Raw genomic sequence first — 24,590 nt, 5'->3', positions numbered from 1 at the left:
AGCGTCTGTACAAAACAGGAACAGAAAACTCCACCTGAAGGCCAGATTAAAGTCAGAACAGTGTTTGGCCAATTGAAACAATTCTGTTTTGAACATGTTATCAGACAGAAGGCAAAAACCCCTCAAGTTATGAATTTCAGACTATCTTTGCAAATCAGTGTGTCCCTTTACAAACTATAGAAAAATCATAACTTTCCTGAATTATGTAAAATGAAGTTTAGCACATGCTATGAAAAAACAACAAGAGTAAATATCAAGCATTTTTACACATTAGTAAAAAAGTTAGTCAATAGAAAATAAAATGTGTTTATAAAATACCACCTCCCTTCCAAAAAATCCCATCTGGAAATATGCAGTCTGAACCTTACTGTAAAGGTCCAAACTGAAATTGCTCTAAAATACCAATAACATACCCTGCTTCCTCCTACACCTGGCTAAAGAGAAAACACAAGTTTGCAGCACAAGTTTAAAAAAATATACATGTTACATGTATATACATGTTAAAAAATATACATGTTAAAAAAAAAGCATGTTACATATTTTTCCGTACAGAAATAGTTCACTCCTCAAAAACACTTCACATTTTTAAGCAGCTCACATCTCCTCCTCCCTCTCCAAACATTATTAGGGTTGCTTTTTGACCAATAATCAAACCTGAAAAGCGCTGATTGTTTCAAAAATACTGTTCCAGTATTTTGAAACAAGTAGAAGAACATCAGCCATCAAAGTACTATTCAAAGCATAATTTCAAACAAGGCTCCTTACATTTATTGCACCTCACGTTTGTGTTAGAAAGACATTGTTAATCACAGAGAAAATCCCAACCCTAACTTCATTGAAACCAGCAGAAACACTTAAAGGCAGAAGCCTTTAAAACTCCACTGTGAAATTCCTCTGACATTCCAAAAAATAAATCTAGGATACTGGGTATATGAAAGACCAGATTTAGTTATTTGAGAAAATTATTGCTTCATTCCCTGTCTTAAGCCACCTGTCTCTCATTCACCTGAAATCCCCCAGGTAGCTGCCCGCTGCTATCATGTTTGCTCCACACCACACATTAATGTTGGTAAGCTCTGAGAAAAGATGTTAGAAATCCACAGATCATAGTAACAGGAGTTCACATGATGCATGTTTGGGGAAGTTTCCCATCAGGATGTGTTCACAGCACCTCTTGTACAACATATTTGCTGTTTGATGTTCACCTGAACCATCAGAAGACCACGCTAGGGTCCTGCTAGTGGCCCATGGCCTGGGTCTGTCTTGGACCTCCCACACAAGCACCTTCCTGACTTCTTCCTACCCGAGCAGCAAAACCAATTTTAATATGATTCTGTGAGTCCAGCTCATTTTGACCGAGACAGTCTCAGGAGGAACCACACTAGCATCTGAGCCAAAAGGAGGCTGCTCATCTGTGACTGATTTGTCTTCTCAGGGAAGAGGCAGCCATTCCCATAATCAGTGGCAATGCAGTTTTAGCATTTCCTTCATTCTCTCTTGGTTTTGATTTTTTTTCTTTTTTTTTAAAGTGAAAAAAGTCTTGCATTTTCCTGGCTGAATGGATCTGTCTTGACTGCAAAGCAGCAGTTTTACTTCCATAACCAATTTTTTACCAAAAAGTCTCTTCCTCTTTTTTACTACATCTGATACATAGCCCCATATGAGCTGAGAAAAACTAATTCCATCCCAGCTAAAGTCAGTACATTGACCTCAAAGAACTTCTAAAAGCTAAGTCTTAAAAAATAAAGCCAACAAAAACCAGTTTCCCAAAAGTAGCCTTTGATTTCAAAACGTAAGACTCTGAGTCATCATGTGCCAGATTTCACTTTCATTTTTGTTAGGAGTTTTCCATGTGCATCACTAATACTTCTTACTGGTAACAACACTTCTAAAGTGTTTGAATACAGGGATTTTGCAAATTAGATCTGAGCTTTCCAGGAAATGAAAAAGGGTCTAAAACTTAAGAATTTTGAACATTTGAAGTTCTCTATTAAGAATGCTCTTGCATCCAATCTATTTATCCTTACAAATCAAAGATTTTATTTTCTACAGCAATTAACAAACTCTGCTAAAGTGCTGGTAAATAAACAGCCAAGTTTCTTTCAAAAGCCTATATGAGGTTAAAGAGAAAATATGAACTATTTATAAGCAGAACATAATGAAGACAAATTATTAGAAAGGTTTTTCAATGTTCTGCTGTTACCTCAACCCTCATCCTCAGAAGTAAAAATGAGGGCTGATTAATTTTCCATTTAATCCCATCTCTAGAAATAAGGGTGCATATTAGAAATAGTTCTTTTCCAAGCTTCTAAGCCAGTATCAACTCAGCAACAAACACCATCACTATATCCATTTTCCATTAATTCCGTTTCGATAATCAGTGTGGTAAATTAATACCTTAGAGAGATGTTTATGTACAAGAAAGTATTGTGCCATGTTAGAGCCAAATTCCCAGAGGATCCTTTTCAAGGTATCAAAAGAGGAAGAGAACAAATTTGTGTATGAAAAGTAATCACCACTTAAAATGGGGACATTTTTACTCTCCTCATTTTACTGCTTTGTCCAAAAACTTCACATGACCTACACCAGTAGTATAAATGCTCGTGTTAAGTTGATGGCACCTACATTTGATGGTTAAAATAATGTGGATTTTTTTACATTCCAAAGCAACTGTGCAATCCTGATTCTTCAATTAAACTTCTTTGCTGAGGTCTGAAATTGTAGGTCACTATTCCAGCAGCACTGAAAATAGAAAGATGGGGCATTTTCCCTTCCAGCATTCTCAGCAGAGATTTCTTGCTTGGAAGCAGACAGGCTCACAGTTTGGGTATTGCCAACAGCTTCAGAAGAGTGAAGCAGACATTTTCAACTGGGAAAAGCATCTTGTCCTGGATGTTGCTCAGCTCCTTCCTGTAAGTAAAACTCAACTTTTCTTGCTCCACTTTCCTTCTGAGAGCAGCCTCAACTCCATCTGTAGCTCAGGACAGCTATTTCTTGATCAGGACACAGAGACAGCAAAGAAACCACAGCTCCCTGAACACACATCCCTTCTCACATTTCACCAGTTTCAGTGGAGGGCTGCAGTACTCCAAATAAAACCGGTAAATGGTAATAAAAAACTAACTCCCTGCCTTTAGAATTCCACTTGATTCTGAACTGTGTTTCTCTGCCTGCTCCTCTCTCTCTTCCCCCTTAAACAGGAGGGATAAAGGTGAAGATGCCAAGCATCCCTGCCTGCCTGGAGGGGGAAGGAGCAGTTCCACAGAACTACTGCCACTCCCCAAGGGAACCTGATGGATGCCCCAAGGGAAGGGATCAGCCTCTGATCTGCAAAGAAGACAACCTACTAGTTCTACATCACTGATGGGATAAAATATTAATAAATCCCACCATTAACTACAACAGGGGTGGGGGGAAATCTAGACAGCAAAGCAATTCCCAGGAGACTGAGAGTGCTGCAGCAGATGGTGACATCCAAGCACCATGTCCTCCCCTGGGGTAAAGCTGCAAGGCTGAGTAGCTGCCAGCATTCCCTGGGAGCTCTGTCCCTCTCCAACAGCAGCAGGAGGCAAAAAAAAGAAGCTCTTCCAAGACTTTAAGGGCTATTTAACTCACCACCTTCACTAAGCAGGCCTGAAGCTGTCATTCAGACACCTCAGTACCAAAGAGAAAGCAAAGCCACATGCACACATCTAAGGCCTGGCACATTCCACATGCATTAGGTCTCTATTAATGAGTAACTTCAATGGAATTGCAATCATGGGCATAACAAATAACTGTATTGTCACTGTTAGGTTGGACGTGACACATACACATGTGATTAGGGTCTAAGAAGAAAAAAGTTTTTATTTTGCATGTTTTCTAGCTTATATACTCTTAACAAAGCATGATCTTAAGTCATTAACTACATCACAATAACTTATCATATTCATTGGTGCAAAGCAATTAATGTTAATATAACTGGCAAAAAGTTTACAGAAATTTAATAAGGTACATATACACATCTACTTATGCACATAGTCTAGCTTACAAAAATTTTCATGTATCTTTTCTAATCTGTTTCAACGCTGACGGCCTCGTCTTCTTCTTTGCTATGGATACACTCAAAAATCATCAATTGTTATTTCTTCTACTAACTCAGCTTTGCTTGCAGGCCAGCTGTCAAGCCCCTCCATACTGCATTTTTAAACTCCCCTGAGAGAACAGCAGTCAAATACAAAATACAGCTGTGAACAGGTTTGCTTACCTTCCGATAAATCATGTGACACATGGCCACCCTCAGCTTCATGCCAGCCCTCTGCACATGGTAGAAGTATAAGTGGTGCATGATAGCCAGAATAAGCGTGCACACAGACAGAGCACCTGCGTAGCAATATGCAAAATTCAAAGCTACCTCATCTGAGGCATCATAGTTTTCAAAATAATTAATGATTTTCCCCAAAAAAATTGGTTGAATTATTTTGAGGGTTTCCTGAAAAAGAAAGAAGGGGGAAAAGTATTAGTCATTTCTTATCACCCTGTGCTAACCAAGTCTGTACACAGGCAAACAAGAGCCAAGTACTGCTGCAAGCTATATCCCTTATTATTTTGTCTTTATTGTGCTCTAAAATGTCAAGCCAATTTTTATCAACACACAATCCAAAAGAAACATGTTCCACATTAAAATTTAGCAGGAACTTCAAGGAGAACTCTCTCAATTACCAAAAAACCTGCTTTGATGTTATAAAAATTGCATGAGTATGTATTACACTTCCATTTTTTCAAATGCCATATGTCCTTTAGAGCCACTTACAAAGAGCAAAAAATCCTCTTTCTATTAGGCACCCCACTCAGATACATAAAACACAGATAAGCCTTACAAAGCAAGTCAGAGGTTTGCAATGTCTCAAAAATAATGCACTGAAATGAGCTCTCTGTTCCACTTCCATAATCCTGCAGTCATGACTCAGTTTTTTAGTCTCTGCAGGGCTATAGCTCAGTTTTACCTTTCTGAGAACATTACCAGGTTCTCTGAGCAGTCCAGGATGAAATCACCAGTACATGTCATGCACTCTAAGTGGACAAGTTTCACATTGCTGTTAGCCAAGAAGGAGGTCCTGTGACATTTTACACCACTTACCTCAATCATTGTGAAAATTCCAAAAACTAAATAGGATTTCCAGTAACACAGAATAATGGCTTTTGTTAAATGTGGTGTTTTTCCTCTCTTTTTTGCTTTTTGGACCTCTTTATCCCAGTACCTGACAAACAAAGTGCAAAAGATGTTGGGGGACAGAAGTAAAATCACAAGGCAATTACCTAGAATAAAACACTTTCAGACTAACGGCCAGATAGCCCTGACCACCTTAATAAAATCAAATCAAACAAAAGGAATTAATAATGTCTTCTCAGTCACATAAACGCTACTTAATATTATAGGCCTATTTGCTCTTGGTTAATCACAAACAATTCACCACTGTTGACTATTATCACCATATCATCATATTTGCTGATGAGGAACCCTTCCTGTATCTCTTCTCTCAGTTCAGACAGTCACCACTCACCTTAATTAAAAGCCTCCTATCCTATGATGTCCTGACCATGGACTAAACTGAGGCAGCACAGTGTCTTTATCTATCCATATGCCCTGTGCTTGCCCAGAGGGGTTGTGATGTCCAACCCTTTCTCATGTCTGGCCCTGTCTTTTTTCTACCACATGCTTTGCTGAGGATTTTGTCAGCCAGCACTTCACACATCTCTCTGAAGGAGAGGATTCATCAGCAGAGTGGCAAAGACCTTTCCTTCACCACGTGTCTGCCCACAAACAGGACACAATCTGTTCACATAAAAACCAAAGACAGCAATTACAAGCACGATTTTAACAAGAAAGTATCACAACTTAAGCAGACTTCTTAAAACACACTGCTGTCACAGAGAAACCTCCCCCTTTCCTCTGAAGGCTAAGTGTTTTCTGCCAAACCTCTGACCTTGATAGTTTGAGGGGTGAAATGAGTCTAAGGCATGAAAGGCAATTATTTTGCAACAAAGCACAAAAGTTCAAAGCATACAGATAAGAACACTTTTTTTTTTTATTTTTACCCTCTTTTTTTGTTACAAGAATTACAGAGTTATTGTCTACATGCTTTGAAAACAGAAACTATGTAGGTTCTGTGGGGTTTCTTGGCTCAAGAGAAAAGACGACTTCCGTAGGCAGCTATTCATGAATTATATTCCCTACTTCTTGGTCAAGTACACTGAAGAATTAAAAACCACTCTTTTTTTTTCTTCTACCATTTCCTGACTCATGCAAGCACGTTCTTTTACTATAAAAAATCATTGGAAAAAATCCATCCTCCCAACAGCCAATTCCCTGAACTGCTTGAAGACACAACCATGGAATTTGACAAAGCTCTCCAGCTACAAAGACATTAAAAGCAGCAACTCCTATGAGCTTATCACCAACCCTCTTTCCTCAGTTAACTTATCCAGAGCAGGATGATGTCAGACCTGGTCATAACCTTTAGTTTCTAGATTCTTTTTGCTTCCTGAGGAGTCTCTCATCCCAACCAAATTATCAGGAAAGTCCATCTGCTCTGCCTTCAGTGTAACAGCAAGAAACAGCAAGGCCACACTTTCTTAATACAGAAGCCACCTTTCACTAGGAGGCATCTTCTCCTCTAACTATATTTAGCAGAAGATTATTTCAAGACAAAAATCCTCTCTGTTGGAAGGTTCATGACAATTTATATAAATAGTAATTATCTGAAGATATTTTTCTACTAAAATATAGATCCCCTGAGTCCGTAGCACTACACACCAGTACAAAGCCCATGAAAAAGTATTTAAAGGCAAAAAAAAAACCACTTCCTAGATACATGTTTAGCTGTCCAAGGCATCTTGCCCACTCTACCAGTGAGTGGCAGATTTTCAACATACATATATTTATATATACACAGATATTTAAAGGGTCACTTAATTCAGTGTGCACTCTAAACAAACAAACAAAGAAACAAGAAGAAATAAAATAGACAACTTTTTTCTCCACTTTTATACAGAGCAATTTGAAGTTTCCACAGCTGTTTTACCACAGGCCAGAAGACTCACACATTTATTAAGGATTACTACAATTACAGTTGATGAAAAGTTGTCTTTTGCAAGCATTCTGCAAAGTGTCAAATTAACTATAAATGACATAATGGAATTATTCTAATGCAGTTCCATTATGTATAACTTGAAAAAACCTAAAAAGCCTCTATGATAAACAAGTTTTCTTAGTTCTTGTTGCTCTAAATTTGTCAGCATTTTTAACCTTGTTAAACTTTACAATAACACCTTTTAATTTTAGAATAGAAATAAAATTTTTACCTCCTCCAGCATTAATATAATAAAAGAGAACAATTGTGCCTTCCAACCCAAAGTATTCTACAATTTTTCTCCTTACCACTGCAACTCCTCTCCAAGCTTCTCTGAGGAATCTTCTGGCATCACTTTATACATGTCATCTTCTTCAAGCCTCCGTTTATGGCCGATAATAAATAAGGGATTCAACCACCTAGTTAAATACAAGTTATTAGTAAACTGACCAGCAGACCAAAAAGAGTAATTTCTTTGCATAATAATTCTTTTATCCCCTTCTTTTCCCCTCCTGAATCATTCAACAGCCACACATGTGACTGCACTTTTATCTAAGAATTAAGTCAAGCCCTATCTTGCAAATGGGAAAGCACTTCCCACTTCCTAAATCTCTTTATGCCCATAACACCTTACTCCCAGGCATCCAGACAACCAGCATAACAACCCTTCTTGGCTCTAAGGGACTTGTTTTCTCACAGTGTTTCCTTACACTCGAGGAAAAACAGCATTCCTTTAAATATGAAGGGAAAAAACAGAACTTAACCCAACTATTAAAATATTAAAAACTGTAAATAAAATTGTCGTGCACACTAAAAAACATTTTTTCTAACATTTACTTGACGAGAAAAGTAGCTTCTGTTCAAATGACAGCTTGACAAGTATTAAAGGTCAGTAATTTAAAGACAATCACTGAAACCTAAAAATGGGAAAACAATGGATTATTACTGTACCTTACTCATGTTTGGAAATATAAACAGAAGCACATTGACACAGTGTGTAGGTTCAAAACAGGAAAATAATGCCTAACAGCTCATTTTCCTTAGTGGAAAGATTCTTAAAAGCTCAGTATTTTACGAGAACACTTTGAAGATAAATTATAATAGCAGTACTGTAGACTTGTTGAAAAACACTGTATTTTGTTAGATCAAATAGGTCAACTGTCAGGGAACAGCAAGAGTAGATTTTTATGCACCTTTTTATGGATCCTTCAGCCTGAAACACATCAGGGAACTACAAACAGTTTCAGTTGTGCCCCACAGAGTGAGGGTTCTGTGGCATAAAGCACAAAAGTGACCAAGTTGTCCATGAGATGGAGAAAAAGGGAGTGACACGTGCAAAACAGGCATGGCTTAGCAGGAACAATGGAGTTAGGGAACTTGCAGTTTTCCATTTAGTTTGTCTCTGCTGAATTGGCGATATTTTGTTTCCAGGAGACATGGATTTTGGCTCTAAGGCCTTTCCTACAAGTACTTTTTCAACTGGTTAACACCATCAAAATCAAGAAGTCAGGGATCTGTTTTGGAAAAAATACTCTTGCACTCAAGGCAAGCTGTCTGATCTCAACTGCCTGTGAAAGTTCTTAATGTCTGCTTAGTTTCTGATACTTATTTACTCCCCAACTTCACCAACAGTGTTCTTAAAAGAACGTGTGGTGTGCTAGGTGAAGCGTGTTATTTTCTGGAAGACCTACAAGTGAGATTTCAAAACTGGGGTGGTTTACAGTGAGGGTATTTATTTATTCACAACCACAACAGTGGTTATGAATACTCATCAACTTGCTCTACATTTCTTGCTCAGGCATGTTCTAATTAAACTTTGTATACACTGGCTTACAAGAAGGTTGTTGGCTAGTTTTAGAGAGGGTGGATAGCAGGCAGAACCCTAGACAGGAGGCTCAGAGAGTTTCTTCAAAGATAGCACTGTTGTAAAAACCTTTTTCCCAGGCTCCATGGCACAACTGCAAGTAACAAATGGGATTATATAGTGCTGTTCCTTCACTACTTAGCAAGTTAGCACAGTGTTTTCGTGACTCAATCTAAAAATTAAGTCTCTATCCTTAGAGTAGCACCTTTGATGCCTAACAGCCCTTTTTAAACTCTTGGAGCGAGTACTGAAGATTTGTTTATGTGAGCTGTTAACTCCTAAATGTATGTTACAGGTACAATTAGAAAGAGAAAGGACTTGTCAGACAAGTCTGTTGCTGGGACCTTATGGTTAAATAGCATCAGGGACCAAATCACTACCACAACTTCCCCACAAAAGGTCCTGACAAAAGGTCTCAAATACCAACTGCTCCAACCAGGGGCAGAACTTCTGCCTGGTTTGACACAAGGAATCTGCTCCATTGAAACATGTCTTCTTTGGCCTCAGTTCTTGCAGACCGCAGGTGAAAAGCAGGTATGAGGCAAACAACCTCAAAGCCATTCAAATAATTTCTGCCTGCTGGATGAGGTAGCCTCTGTTTGCTTCAGGACAAGCAGGGAAAGATCTCCAGACTTCAGCTGACTCCTGAGGTCAATACCCAGTGTTCCTTCTCTTGAAACATCAGTATTAGCCTAAGATGCATCCATAAACAAGTCTCAGGTCTCCTTTCAGACAGAGGCTAAAGTTATCTTCCTCCTAGCATGAGAATCAGGATGAGGCAGGCCTTCAGGAAAATACAAAGGCTAAATCCCTCTCCCACCTACGGAAATGGTTGTGAGATTTCACTGGCTACTGCTGCCAAGGTGGTGAAAAGAAAACTGGTTCTGACATTTAACACAGAACATAAATAGGATATTTATTACAGAATCACAGAAAGGCTGGGGTTGTGTCAGAAGGGACATCTGGAGGTCAGCTGGTCCAAACCCTTCTGCTCAAGCAGGGCCACCTAGAGCTGGTTGTCCAGGACAACGTCCCGACAGCTTTTGAAGATCTCCAGGAAGACTTCATAACCTCTCCAGGCAGCCTATGACAGTGTTCAATCACCCTCACAGCAAAGAAGTGTTTCCTGATGTTCAGAGGGAACCTCTGTTACTCAGTTTGTGGCCTCACTGTCTCTGATCCCACTCCTGGACACCACTGAGAAGAGCCTGGCTCTGCCCACCTTCTACCCTCCCCTCAAGTATTTATCTACACTGATGATACCCCCCTGATCTTCTCCCCTCCAGGATGAACAGTTCCAGCTCCCTCAGCCTCTCCTCCCAGAACAGATGTTCCAAACCCTTAATCATTGCTGTGACCCTTTGCTGTGCTCTTTCCAGTGTGTCCATGTCTCTCTTGTACTGAGGACCCCAGAACTGGATTCAGGGCCCCAGCTGTGGCCTCAACAGTGCTGAATATAGTACATTCTGCATGCAGCAGGGTACTCAGAGGAAACCAAAAGACACTTTAGAAACAGACTTAAAATACAGTGTTAGAAAATAAAACCAATGATTTAATTTTACTCAGTAGAACACCAATCCTCTACTTACGCTGTTCAAAAAACCACAGGCAGGCAACAGGAAGAATAATGCCTTCTGCTGAGGGCAATTGCTCAATCCTGATAGCATTTGATTCCACACTACAGCCAAGAGCAGCATGTGCTGACCACAGATGTGCAGTCCACTGCAAAGTAACCCACTGAAAGACAACACTGTCAAGTGTACAGGACTGTAAGAGCCATCCAGTTTATCCTTCGTCCTTAAACACCCAAAACAACTTACTGATGATATGCCCATCTCCACTGAGGAGTTCTTACAGCTTGCAGTAAATCCCTTGTCCCCCCCATCTCCACACTGTACCTACAGTGTGAGTGAATTTGAAAAAGATTTAAGGAGCAGAGAGATGACAGTGCAAGGTAAAAACTGCCAGAAGTCTCAAGGCTATTAGCTCCAGTGAGACCTAGTGCAACTAACTTCAGGGCTTCTCCTTTTTTTCCATCAGTTAAAACCATAACACTGAAAAGAGTAATATATTGCACTGCAACATATGTTAACATGAAAGAATGCAAGGAAAACCAATCCAGAGTAAACAGAAAACTGCAGTAATCAATTTTGTGACTCATTTATTATAATGGACACATGGCAAAGACTCAGCACAAGCCCACATTTCTGTAAGGTTTGAGAAAAAAATTGTACAAAAAACTAAAACAAAATTTAAAACCACCCATTGTTGACCTTTCTGACTAGTGTCCCCCAAAACATCCATCTTCAAGAGCTACTGTTATGAAGATCTCAGGAGTAAAAAAGCTTTCAACAGTATGCTATATTAACAGAATATAGTTAAAGACCTTTAGAAGAAGGTTTAACATTTTTCTTTTCAAATGATGGTTAGTCCTTGAAGGGCTTTTATCCCAAGAATGAGGTCTTCTGCAAACTCTAAGTACAGCAAACAAGTTTGAGCATCACCATTTCACTGATGCATGCTGAACTTCATGCTGGAAGGTTTACTTCCAGACAAAAGGCTTAGCACATGCTCCTATTTAGTCATTAGAGTAAAAGTTTCCACCTGAATGCCACATGCAGATTATGCCCTGTGGAATTCTCTGCACTCACAGCAGAACTGAGACCAACCTGTTTCACACAGCCCTCTGTTACTCAAGTCACACATTCATAACCCACAAAAACCAACCAAGCCCTTCTCTTTCCTGAAGGCTCAGTTAAATTAGAGTGCTGTCAGAGGGCTGCTAGAAGAGGCTGACAAATAAAGCAAAGGCCTACATAAAGAACGTCCCTGAAACCCCAACGTAGCCATAAAGGAAGACTACTCATTAGACTGGTATGTCTTTTGTCAGAACAGAGATCAGCTAACACAGATCTCTTCAAAGAGCATTAAAACCAGCTTACAAAAAAAAAAAAATCAGCATTTGTTATGAAAACAGAACCAGTGCAAATTACATTATTCTTTAATAAAAAAGCTAAAATATAACCTAAATTAAAGAAATTGAGTAAATATATAGACAGTCATGCAACCCCCGCCCCCCAGCCCAATGATGGGCTCAATACCAATCTATTTTATTGGAAGAAGAAGAGGAACAACATGCTGGGGAGGTAAGACTCACACTGCCTTTCTGTATTTCTTTCTGAAGAAGCTGTTCAACTTAAATAAAAACAGGACTCCTTAGTAACTGTCTTTACTTTTCCCAGGTACCTTCCTGTTTGCTAGGAATTTTGAAAATTTTTTTTCCTACACATTGCTTCATTTTAGTCACTCTTTCAGAACACAGGGTTCACATGATGCTTTTCAAAGAGCTTAGCCCAAATTCTTCCTAGCATGACCTATGCATAAAAATGTGAGAATCTGTAAGAATCCTGAGTACCTTGTGTTCTGCTGGGAATGCCTCTGTTCTATCAAAACGATTAGCTGATCAAAGACATCAGTCTGGAAACATGCCCAGAATGAGTCCCTGGTATTGCCAGAATACTGATGTCACTTGGAATAAAGATTAGAAAAATAAATTAAAAAATCACTCTATAACCTGGTGCAAACCCGGAGACAGCCAGCTGCGAAACAGTAAATCACTGTTCTGACCCCAAAAGGCTTTTCACCTCTGCAGCAGTATCTTGGGCACTGATAAAAAAAGAAAGTGATTCATTTCTGAACCAGCAGATACACAAAGACCACAATATAAACATTCACTTCCTGCATTTTCCCTACTCCTGGGCCCTGACATTACACACCCTTTAAGATTACAACACAGTCAACCAGCCACAATTTACTTGGTTGCTCGGGTAAAGTCCAGTTTTTACCAATTGTTATGAGAGCAACTCCACCAAGATATTGGAAAGTCTCTAAGACTGCAGAAAAAGCTAAGACAGTGTTTGCTTACCCTCCTAAGAGAAATCATCCCCTTCTTCAAAGACAGCATGAAAGAGAAACAGGCCCTGCTATCCAAAAGGCAGCATTATTAAGGCTAGTCATGCTATTCTCCTTCATACATGAAATAAAATTTTCTAAACAAGACAGCTTGTACATTGGATTTCCTGTCATCCCAAAAACATTTCCTATCAGCCAAGGAAGAAATACATTACAGATAGGTATATGAAACTAATAGCAGTGTCTAGCTCAAATGGTTCATTAACACAGGGATGGGACCCACTGTACCTCTGGGTTTGTATCATGTTTTTTGATTGCAAATACTCAAAAAAGTACCATTCTCACACTGCAGAGTAGGCTTGCAGAGCTTTCTAGAAACCCAAACACACATTGCAAGTTCTTAATTAACTGATACAGTCTGTGAAAAAACATCAGCTAAGAAGTATTTGCAATTACATTACAAAGCTGAGACAAATAAAAAATGTCCTAAGATGTGTCTGTAAGGGTCCTGGGTGCACCCACAAGTCTCTATTGCCTTGACCAGCCCCACAACAATCACCCCACAGTCAGTCACTTGCATATTACAGTACCTTCCTCTGCACAAGTGCAAAATTTCTTTCTCACCAGTTTCATAAGAGCTCCTGCTTTATCACAGGACAAGTCAGAAAAATCAGACTACACATACTGCTTGCCTGATTAGGAAAATACTTTCTTTATTTGTAATAATAAGCAGAAGTTTAATTTCTGGATAATTTTACAGCACCCCATCAAATCCACATCTGGTATGCTCTCATCAACTAATTCCTTAAAGAGGTGGTTTACAAACTGCATTTTCCCCATTCCTCTTAAGCTTATTTGTGCATTGCATTATAAGCATCACCTGTTTACACTCAATGTCCAGTTATTTTTCAACAGTTGCACAGGAGAGTCTTTGTTTACTCAAATTCTTCCATAACACTGGGATTTTGTCTCCCTTGAGCAGCTTGGAAGCACTACTTCAACACTAAGCTGCAAAGTAACACATTTTTTTCTCTTTAATCACCTACTTGGGAGATGGCTTTTCTGATAAAACAAATGGGGTTTCCTCACAGGCCATTTGGATAATAATGCACATTGCTTATTGTCCCTGGCTCAGCCCAGGAGTCTCCCTGCCTCATGGTACTGTTCATTACCCACCTTTGTGATCTGACACCAGCAGTGCAATTCAGCACTGCTATGTGCTTGCTCTCAGTCCAGAGGATCTCTGCTGGCTTTCGGGATGTACAGAAAGGACACACACACACTGAGAGTCTCCAGAGTTATTCTGAAAGAATTCATAGGTACCCTAGCAACAGTTTGTAGTCACCATGTGATTTTTATTTTTTTTTAACCTCCCCATTTCACATGTTCATCCATTCTCATTAGTAAGCTGCCTTCTCCCACCTCCCCTTACGAAGGCAGTCGTCCACAAGTAATAAAGTAAACAGAGTAAGTCTGGTATTTCTTCAGATGCTTTTCAACTGTGTTTTGCTTGCAACTTCCCTCCCCAGCTTAATGTGGATTAAAGAGCAGCTTTTCTCATTGCTTACAGAAGGAAAAAATAGGAATACAATGAAATTACTTCAAAGCCATATTAACGCAAAAACGCCCTTCAGGCTTCCAGTTTCAATACCAACTGTATTAACCTTTGATACCCAGCTCCATCTCATCTTCCAAGCTGCTGCTTTCTCCACAGCACAGTGTGAGCAGCTAAGCTGCTGAACACCCACTTTCTGATGCTGACAGTAACACAACTGGTATTTGACTACATTTATTGCAGGCTGTTTTCATACTGGTTATCAGCCAGGTATGGAATTACCTTATTAATCTAGCACACTTCCCAGTGTTTCAGACAGCAAGAAGAAGCACAGACATGGCAAGAAGAAGGGGGGAGCAAAACTGCAAACTAACATTTTCTGCAGGCCTAGAAGCAGGGAAGAGAGGAGTGGCATCACCTGTAGCTGGGGCATTTCAAAGACTATCATTAAAATATCAATTCCAAACCCAGCAACCACAGGCCGAGAAAAATACCAAAGTACCAAAAAACTGATGTAAAGGTCTGAAGATTGTGACTTATAAAAATAAACTTCAGTAGTTACTCATTAAAGAAGGACCTAATGGTGAGAATTTCTGTATTAACATCCTTTCTGACAAGCAATGGAAATAGGGAGAATTAAAATGCCCTGTGAGTTCCCACTGTTATTACAAGTGGTACAGTGCCAGGGATACAAAACAACATAAAACAGATGACTGGTCTTTTTTTGGGGAGTGGAAAACCTTCCACTCCCAAAATCTAATTGGGTTATCTCCCTCCTCCACTCTATATATGGCCTAGTTTTCTAGAAGCAGGATAGGGAAATTATTTTTGCAAAAGAAGACAAAAACAGCACCCTGACATAATCTTAATTTTGAAGTTTTGCAGGAATTAGAAGACATTTTCTCTCATAAATGATACAGCATAAGCATTCCAAAGGCAAATAGTCCATGTTTCATTACACTCTTAACAGTTCATCTAATTGCTTATCTAAGCACAGATATTTACAGTAGATAGCAAATGCTAACACTTCAACAGTTTATGCACACTTGTTGTAATCCATATAATCTATTTAGCACTCTTTATCCACATATTTTAACTTTACTAGCTCATAAACAATAATTTTCAAGTATTTTCTTTTGCATAATACAGACATCTCCCAAATAAACACACAAAACTTAAAAATTAATGCAGTAGTTCAGGAGAACAAATGATTCAAATTTGACAGCAGGACATTAAATAACTGATAAACGAACAAATGACATTATCTTTCAAAAAATTGTATGTATGATCCTCAGTCTTTCTTCATCCAGGAGAAAAAGAGAAGCAAGTGTGATTTCCATCAGGGTACAGAAAATGTGTTTTCTGTTTATCTATACTGAAAATGCTTACATATTTCTTCAGAGTTTCTTACAGTACCACAATTGTCCTGCACCAGCATGTGAATAAATGAACCTAGCTACCTCAGAGGTCTTTATAAAGTGCCATTACCACACAATTTCAGGCACTGACCATGGGAATTCACTAAATATCAGGCAATCCCAGGCATGTCACAAAGCCTGACATTTTCATGTTAAGTAAATGTAAAATCCTCACAGTCAAATCTGTTCACTGACACAGTAAAGAACACAAACCAATTTTATTGGTGCCACTGCTGGAGTCCAGCTGAAATATCCAAGAACAATGATGAATTCTTTCCATAACTTCTTTCAATGCAAGGCAAGAAACACTTCAAGACAGATAAGCAGGCAATACTTAGACTGCCTGAGAAATCTAGTGAAATCAGTCAGTGGCTTTTTCAATTCTAAACCACAGGGTGAGAGAGGAGGAGGAAGTTAAATAAGGTGTGTAGCTATTTACACTTCTACAAGAGAAATCTCTGACATGAGTACATTTGGTCAGGCAAGCAACTACATACTGCACAGTCCTCACTCAAAATCCTGGGACTTGCATGTCTTACCCCATTCAATTCACACTTAAACCCAAAAATTAAGATTGTTTTTTACTCTTCTCTCCCACTGCACTTCACATCAGATCCATGAAGAAGACTTAGTGGTTTTGTCATTCTCCCCGAAGTACACATGTAGTAAGTAAAAACAGTGCTGCCAGACACTAACAGGTAATGATAAACCAATCACTGACTTATTCCTTGGAGTAACAACTCTGTAGATGCCTTGCTGTAAGTTTTTAGATTACATTTTAATGCTGTTATTGTAATGGCAATTGCCACATGTCAAGTCATGATGTGAAAAGGCATCTAGCCTGAGGATAATGACAGTGCTCACTGCTCCGAAACACCCAAAGACTTCTCACAGTCATGGTGAGTCTGTGACAGATAAGTAATTACTGTTATTATTAAAATGAAGTTAAATACTTGTATGAAATCTAGAAGAACTGTAACCTCTTTTACTTCTCTGCACAAAAAAGGCTGGATACTCTTTCCAGGGTGTTCCAGCTTGCCCTCCTTCTCATCTTGTTGACAGCATAAAAGTTATCGAGTCCTTCAAAAATTTAATCATACCCTATGTTTGGCAACTTCCCACTACAGTGGATTTGATGTCCAAACAGCACAATGCATAAAAATTCTGCTATACAGAAAAAACATATTTAGTAACTCAAGGGAACAAGTGCTCTGAGCAAATAAAGATATACTTCCTACTTCATGAACATGCAAGATCAAAGATGGGTTAATAGCCAGAAAGGAGAAATATTCTTACTCTCTTAAGTTTTTAATTTAATAATCCCCACCACCCACATCAGGAAAAAAGATTCAAAAAGTGCTATTCTCAGCTGCATGGGGGCCTATAAGGCTTTTTTAATTCATAAGCTTTCTACAACAGAATAGTTGTTTAAACATGAGAACCATGGCTGAATTCTCTCTTCCTTGGGCAAACCTTAAAAAGAAAGCAAACCCTCCTATCCATCCTTCAGAGTCCTCATTCTCACCAGCAAACTGAGCCAGCAATAAAAAAACCAACAACCTAACAACATGGATGAAGTAAATCAGAAATACAAGCACTCCAAACTATAAATTAAATACCATTCAGGGCTTTAAAAAGTTTGGTAGGCATGGAAATTCTGACTCTTGAAAGTCAGAAGTTACAATAATACCTGAGACATCCAGAAGGCCAATGTGGGCTTTGATAAACCTCTGTTAATATAGCTAATTCAGTGAAAGACACAGAAAACAAGAATATTTTGCAACTGCCCTGATCTTCACACTTCTGTCATGAATAGTTCTCATTCTTGTAACATTACACAAGGGACGCATTAGAAAAGTAACAATATTAGCACAGACTCCAGATGCTCCTCTTTCCCATGAATGTACTGCTGGAGTGTTTAATGTTCATCAAGCTCATACTTGCTTAAGTCACAACCCAAAATCAAGAAGACAAGCTTCAAACAATGGAAGAAGAATGTCTCTGCAGCCTACACACTCATTACCTGAGATTTATAACTCAATGAAAACATGCCTTTTTTTCTCCCATGAGTTTGATCCTGTTTGCACCAGGCAATAATGTAAGCTTTTATTTTGTACCACTGGCAACAAATGGGAGGGTGGTTCCTCACAATAGCAAAACTGCACTTTTGGAGAAAAATACAAACAAAAAAAAAAATAAGAAGGACCTTTGCCCAGCTCCTTGCAATGCTGTATTTTTACCCTCATTGACAAAAAGCAGCCAATACCTGGAATGTGGAGAGCAGAGCAGGCACACAACCACAGGGTGGTTGCAGCTACTACTCACAGGATGGCCCTCCTCAGGCAAATTCTCCAGATGAAAACATCTCACTATGTCCTGTGTGAGACATCAGCTAAAATGAAGCAGTACTCACACAGCTGGAAGATGCTACACTCATAGAAAGGGAGAGGAATTCTTATAGGTGCCCTTAAAGTTAGTTCTATAGCTAAATGAGAGGGTGTTTTAACAGTTCCTGGATTTTATGCAAAACTCTATTAACTTGCAGAAAACTGACAGCCCCTGCTTATTCAATTTTACTCACTTGTCTTCTGCAGGCTGAAGAGTGGAGAACAGTGAAGGTATCATTTCAGCTGAAATTTACACCTAGAAAACACTAATGCTTGTTGACTAATATACCGATGTTAGTTGTGATCACATGCACCACAGGTCAGAGAAGAGACTTTAGAAGGCTATTTTCACTGCTGTGAATTACACTGCTGTAAAAGCCTGAGAAACAGCACATTGGGCAAATTCTAAACCTTTACATGCTCCACTAAACCCTTTTCCAAGGCAGAAGCCCTATGCCTGTATACCAGCATCTGACTATGCAAGTCTCAAGTCCCAGTCAATCTCTGGACTCTGAGCAGACCTGTCATCCCCCAAGCACAGCCTTCCACCTATTTTTCCCTTTGCAAAGTAAGAACCTAAAAACACCTCTGGGGTAAAAGGAGTCTTTCAAGTGCTTGCCTAAAACTAGGGAAATTTAAGGTACTTCACTGTTGCTGTTGAACACTTCTCTACAATATGCACAGAGTGATATGGAAGGCCTAAAAAAAGAATGGTACAAGCAGTCAGAAAGCTGGCTATGAGCACTGCATGCTTCTTTTTCACATCTAGCTGGGTTGGTTTTGGCAGAACTACCAGTAACACCACAAGATTCCAGCAAGCGAAAGGGAACAGACCAAAAGCAGTCCTGGAATGCTACATGGCCAACTTAGGTTCATCCCATTCTGCCTGATTTCACAAAAAAACTGTTTCCAACATAGTCATCCCTGGCATTAAAGTAAAAGTCAAAATGCTGAACACAGGGAGTTCTGCACAAGCATACAAGCTGCCTTTGTAATATTACTTATTTATTTTCTTTCTTTTTGCACATAGTTCCTCTGAGGACATATCCTTGACTGAAAAACGTGTTTCGTTAAAATTTGTCAGGGTTTTTAAAATCCCCCTACCTTCCAAAGGGGACTTCTGCACCTGCTCAGAGCTGCTTATAGAATCAAAGAGTTTTTTTAATTTGTCTTTCAGAGGCTTCCAAAATAAGAGCTTCACCTGCCATGCCCTCCCTTCCTTCCTCCTCCTCCACCACACAACATGTGCACCCTGGTTCAGGCTGCAGCAGGTGAAGCAGGATAAGAGCTTTCTCTGGAAGTGCTCTTCCAAATGGGATCTGCTAGGACGAACAAGCGTGGTGCTCTCTCGTTTTACTTTGCACGTGTTTTCCTACTACAGTTCAAAGCAACTAAAATGTTGAGCTGCAATTCCTCACCTCTTTGAGTACAGCTATATACCCAAGCCGAGATCCTCACCAGTAAGAGACCAAGCTCTACTCTGGACTGGTAGCCGTAAAGTTTGTGGCAGCACGGGCAGCCTTCGCTCCGTGAGCCCCCAAGCCCCTGCGGAGCGGCGGCAGGAGATGTGCGGTGAGAGCAGCCAGGATGCTGCCCAGCCATCCCTTAGGCAGCCACGCGGGTCAGAAAGCACCTCACTGCTGCAGGGCACAGCCTCACGCCCGAGCCCAGCACGCCTCGCCGGGATGAGCAATCCCTGCCCGCGACCCGTTATTCAAACGGGGAAGCACAACAAAGCCTGGGAGCAGCCCTGCACCGCCAGCAGGGCTACCCGGCCAGGAAGCAGAACACGCTCCCGTCCTCCCCGCAGCTACCGAGGGAACCCAACACGTGCTCGGGGGGGCGACGGGGCCGCGCTCGGCGCCGCCCGCCCGGCTCAGCGCTGCCGCGCCCGAGACGGGCAGGCCCCCGGCTGCGCCGTGCCCAGACCGCAGCCGGAGATTATCGCGGCCGCCGGGTTCACCTCGGGAGACCTCAGCCCACCTGCGAGCCGGGGCTGCCCCGGCCGGCGGCGCTGACAGCCGGGCCCGCGGGGGCGGGCGGCAGGTCGCGCCTGCACAGTCACTGCCGGCAGCCGACGGCGCAGCGGGGCAGCGCCGGCCGCCGCTTCCCTTCGCCGCTCGCTGCCTCCCGCCCGCCGCCGGCGCGCCCGGACGCTCCGGGAGCCGCGCTCGAGTGCGAGCCGGGCACCTTTAGCCGGGGCTCGGCACTGCTGAGCGGCCGGGCGAGGTGAAGCCAGCGGCGCTATGTCCGGCGCCTTCCTCGCCGGCGGGCAGCCCGGCGCCGCGCCTCCGGCGCTGCCCTTCCCCCTGTCCCCGCCCGGGAGCTCACCAGAAAAAGAGCCGGGAGCAGAGGTTGGCATCCTGCAGCGGGTTAGGCTTCTCCTCGCGGGGCACCGGCTCCATGCCGCCCGCCATGCCGCCCCGACCCGCCCGGCGTGCGGCGAGGGCGCAGGACCACGAGCGACTCCCGCGGCTGGCAGGCACCGCCGCTCCGCCGCCGGCCGGCGCTGTTTCCGGGAGAGCCGGCACCCCCGCCTCGGCCCTCCTCCTCCTCCTCTTCCTCCTCCTCCTCCTCCTCCTCCTCCTCCTTCTGCCGGCCGCCGCAAGACGCCTCCTGCCGGCCCGGCTTCCCCGCGGAGCCCGAGAGGTGCCGGGCAGCGCCGGGAGCCGCTCCGCTGGGGCTGGCTCAATGCGGACCGAGCCTCCGCCGGGGGGCTCTGCTCCGCTCGGCCCGGTTTCGCGCCTGTGTGTGCCCCATGCTGATGGAAAGCATCTCCTCGGTGCACGCAGCGCCAAGCGAGGTGCCCACCCGGCTTTTTTGGACAGAAAAATCCGCCGCGAGTTAGGAACGAGTGAGGGCCAAGTCAGGCTTAGCGGGACCAAACGCCGTCAGAAATGCTGTCAGCGCTTCTTCCCAGATGTTGCATATTCTTCTATTAGAAATCAGAAACCAAACCAAAAGAACAATGTTTAGGAGAGGCTGGCGATACATAATAAAGAGCTAATTAACTTCAGGACGTGGTGCAACACTGAAATTGGCAGTTCTCAAAGGTTCAGCAAGTGATCACCAAATTCCCCTCCAGTCATGTCACCCGTGGTCTGCCAAAGGGACCCTGATGAAAAGGAGTAGCAAAAACTGCAAGGAAAGCAGAAAATACAGGACATGTACCTGAAGTAACCAAAGAACTGTTAATCTCTATGGCAGAATGATTCCCTGCCATGCTGTTATTTCTCTGCAGTCTCTAAAATCCAGGATGGCTGAGGTTGCAAGAGATGTTTGGAGGTCAGCTGGTCCAACCCCTGCTGCTTAAGTGCCGTGCCAGGCAGCTTCTGAGTATCTCCAAGGATGGAGACTCCACAGCCTCTCTGGGCAACCTATGCTAGTGCTCAGTCACCCCCACAATGAAGAAGTGTTTCCTGGTGTTCCTGTGGAGCTTGCTGTGTTTCAGCTTGTGCCCATTGCTTCTGGTCCTGTCACAGGGCACTACAGAGCAGAACCTGGCTCTGTCCTCTTTTCATCACACTAATGAGAGCCCTCTGAGCCTAGTCTTCTTCAGGCTGAGCAGTCCCTCTCAGCCTGAACAGCTCTCTCACCCTTTCCTCACAGGAATGGTAACTAGAGTCCTTTCATCACCCTTGTGACCTTTCACTGCAGTCTCTCCAGTATGTCCATATCCTTCTTGGACTGGGGAGCCCAGAACTGAATGCAGGACTCCAGGGGTGGCCTCACTTCTGAGTTGAGAGGAAAGATCACCTCCCTCGACCTCCTGGTAAATACTCATTCTAATGCATCCTAGCATATCATTAGTCTTCTTTGCCACAAGGACACATTGCTGGCTTATGTTCAACTTGGTGTCCGCCAGGACCCCATGCTGGGGTGGCCCCCAGCCCGTACTGATGCCTGGGATTGTTTCTCCCTGGGTGCAGGACTTTGCTCTTCCGTTTTTCAAACTTCACAAGGTTCCTGTCAGCCCATTCCTCCAGCCTGTTGAGGTCCCTCTGGATGGCAGCACAAGTCTGTGGAGTGTTATCAGTCACTGATCAGCCACACCTCCCAGTTATGTGTCACCATCCCTGGTGGTCTTTAAGGAAAGACTGGATGTGGCACTTGATGCCACTCCTAGTTGACAAAGTAGTGTTAGGCCATAGGTTGGACTCAATTATCTCGGAGGTCTTTTCCAGCTTAATGGATCTGTGATTGTGTGATCATCAGTAAACTTGCTGAGGCAGTCCTCTGTTTCCTACAGATCATTTATGAAGGTGTCAGATAGTTTTGGACCTAATGTTAACACCTGATGTACACCACTAGTTACTGACTTCCAACTCGATTTTGAGCAACTAATCACAACCCCGATCTCCTAGACTCTTTCCCACTCTGAGCCAGCCACAAAACAAACACCATTCTTATGTTCTGTGTATTCCTTTCATGTCCACAGGAGCAACCAACCCTATCTCTTCCTGCTTAAACGTATGGACAGTGAAACTATTGACAGGGATGGCATCTGGCTTCATTTATACACATCAGAGTTGACATGTTGTTGAGATAAAAGAGGGTTGGGGCTACACTACATTATTGAATAAATAGCATCAGTCCATGCTTGAAGGAATGTCATAACCATATGTCAGACAAATCCAGCTTGAGCTTGCTGTCAATGGGCACTGATGGGGCTGGAAACAGCCTGTGCTGCTCATGCATAGATGGTGTGCCACAGAATTTCATGAACAGTAAGTAGTAAACCTGTCAACAGCTTTCTCTAAATCCTCCCAAATAAAAACAAAGGGAAAAAACTTGTGGAAATGATGCAGTGGTTTGAAAGGGCAAACTTTAACAAAATAGTCCCTATATATTCCAGAATCTGGATAATAAATTTGAAGAACCTCCCAAAATTTGTGAAGAAAAGCTCTGCCCATCAGCAAAATTTGACAGGTTTAGATTTCTGTGAGACAAATTTGTCTAACTAGATACTCATGAGTGAATTAAAAGGTATGAAAGCATAGTGCAAGCCCCAAAATGTCAATAAAGATTGGGTCAGGGAGAGGGAGAAAGGAAAATAGAAATCTAAAGGCTGACTTCAGCTTTGTGAACTAGTTGTGCAATGAAAGATTACCCAAATGTTTCTTAGTTTGGGGAAAGAAGTAGTAGATTATTCATGAACAAGTAATTAATTTTCAGAATGCAGGTAAAAGTATTAAAGCAAAATATTAAAATAACTTTTTTAGTATTACTGTGATGATGGGAAAAGGACAAAAAGCAATACTCAAGAAATAAATTTTTCAGTTGCCATCTTTATAACTGATGAATGCTGACACCATTTAATTTTGAAATATATATTAGTGTTTGCTCCTAAATCCAAAATAAAACACTTTCAAAAGAGTTTTGGAGAAGAAAAAACTAAAATGGAAAGGGAAAATAACATTTAAGAAAATAAATCCTGAAAGCCAGATTAACCTGTTATTCTATCTGCTGAGTGTGCAATTAGAAGCTAATGCAGTAATAAAAAAGTGTGAAACAATTGGGCAAAGAAGTGCTCACAAAAACCTGAGACTGCCTATGGAGAGGAAAGGGAAGGGAAAAGAGCACAGTAATGAATTTAATGATCCTCTTTCTATTTTAGGAGTCAGAAAAAGCAACTACCAATTTATGCATTGAACATTTTGCTATGGCAACACTATTTTCACCTGGAGAGAACAAGATATGTAACAAACTAATCAATGTGTGACTTAGTAAATTTAAATTATCATAGTCATATGGATAATGATCCAGCAAAGCCAACTATTCAAATAGGGAAATAGCCAAATTAAGGCAGTGACAACTTAGTTAAACTTGTTATGCATATACATTGTTCTGGGGAAATAAATTCAGGTCACAGGGGATGTCACAAATGTGCAAACAGATGAGATTCACTATTTATTCAGTGCACAAGAAAGGCAGTAGTCACCAAGTAAGCATTTGGCCTTATGCCTTCTTTACTGTCTTTTCACTTTGAATACAGTCAGACTAGTAAGAATCTCCATCTACATTTTTAGGGCACTTGTCATTAGGGAGTTCATAGACATCCACTTCTCTCAAAACCCTTAGAAGATTACTGGGCAGTTTCCACTGATATCCAGATGGCAAATAAAACATGGATCTTGAGGTGAAATGTAGGCACTGATGCCTGTTATGGAAAAGGAACCTAAAGCTGACTGCTGACATTACATGCTGATGACCTGCCTGTTCCCTCAGGACTATAGACACTCTTTGCACTTGGATGTGAAGCCTTCAGCCCATAGGAAATACAATGAAGTGCAGTATACAGAATGCACATCCCTGAGGTAACATGGAATACTGTAAACACAT

At 41.6% G+C, this 24,590-nt stretch overlaps 1 protein-coding gene across 3 annotated transcripts in view; it reads right to left on the bottom strand.

The window, feature by feature from the left end:
- The window catches only part of ABCC4 (ATP binding cassette subfamily C member 4 (PEL blood group)), a 142,840-nt gene extending 122,065 nt beyond the window's left edge, over positions 1-20,775 (bottom strand). For all 3 annotated transcript variants that reach the window (XM_054653071.2, XM_054653086.2, XM_077173557.1), the window contains exons 1-4: positions 20,580-20,775; positions 7,421-7,531; positions 5,120-5,240; positions 4,247-4,471 (exon numbers count right to left, since the gene is read on the bottom strand). In XM_054653071.2, the coding sequence (XP_054509046.1) occupies positions 4,247-4,471; positions 5,120-5,240; positions 7,421-7,531; positions 20,580-20,665 (543 nt within the window). In that variant the 5' untranslated portion in view covers positions 20,666-20,775. The remainder of the gene's footprint in view (positions 1-4,246; positions 4,472-5,119; positions 5,241-7,420; positions 7,532-20,579) is intronic.
- Between the last annotated feature and the right edge of the window lie 3,815 nt (positions 20,776-24,590).

The sequence above is a fragment of the Agelaius phoeniceus genome, chromosome 2 (assembly GCF_051311805.1).
Source record: "Agelaius phoeniceus isolate bAgePho1 chromosome 2, bAgePho1.hap1, whole genome shotgun sequence".
Taxonomy (NCBI): Eukaryota; Metazoa; Chordata; class Aves; order Passeriformes; family Icteridae; genus Agelaius; species Agelaius phoeniceus.
Note: the sequence above shows the minus strand (reverse complement) of the source record. Positions and strands in the feature narration are given on the sequence as shown.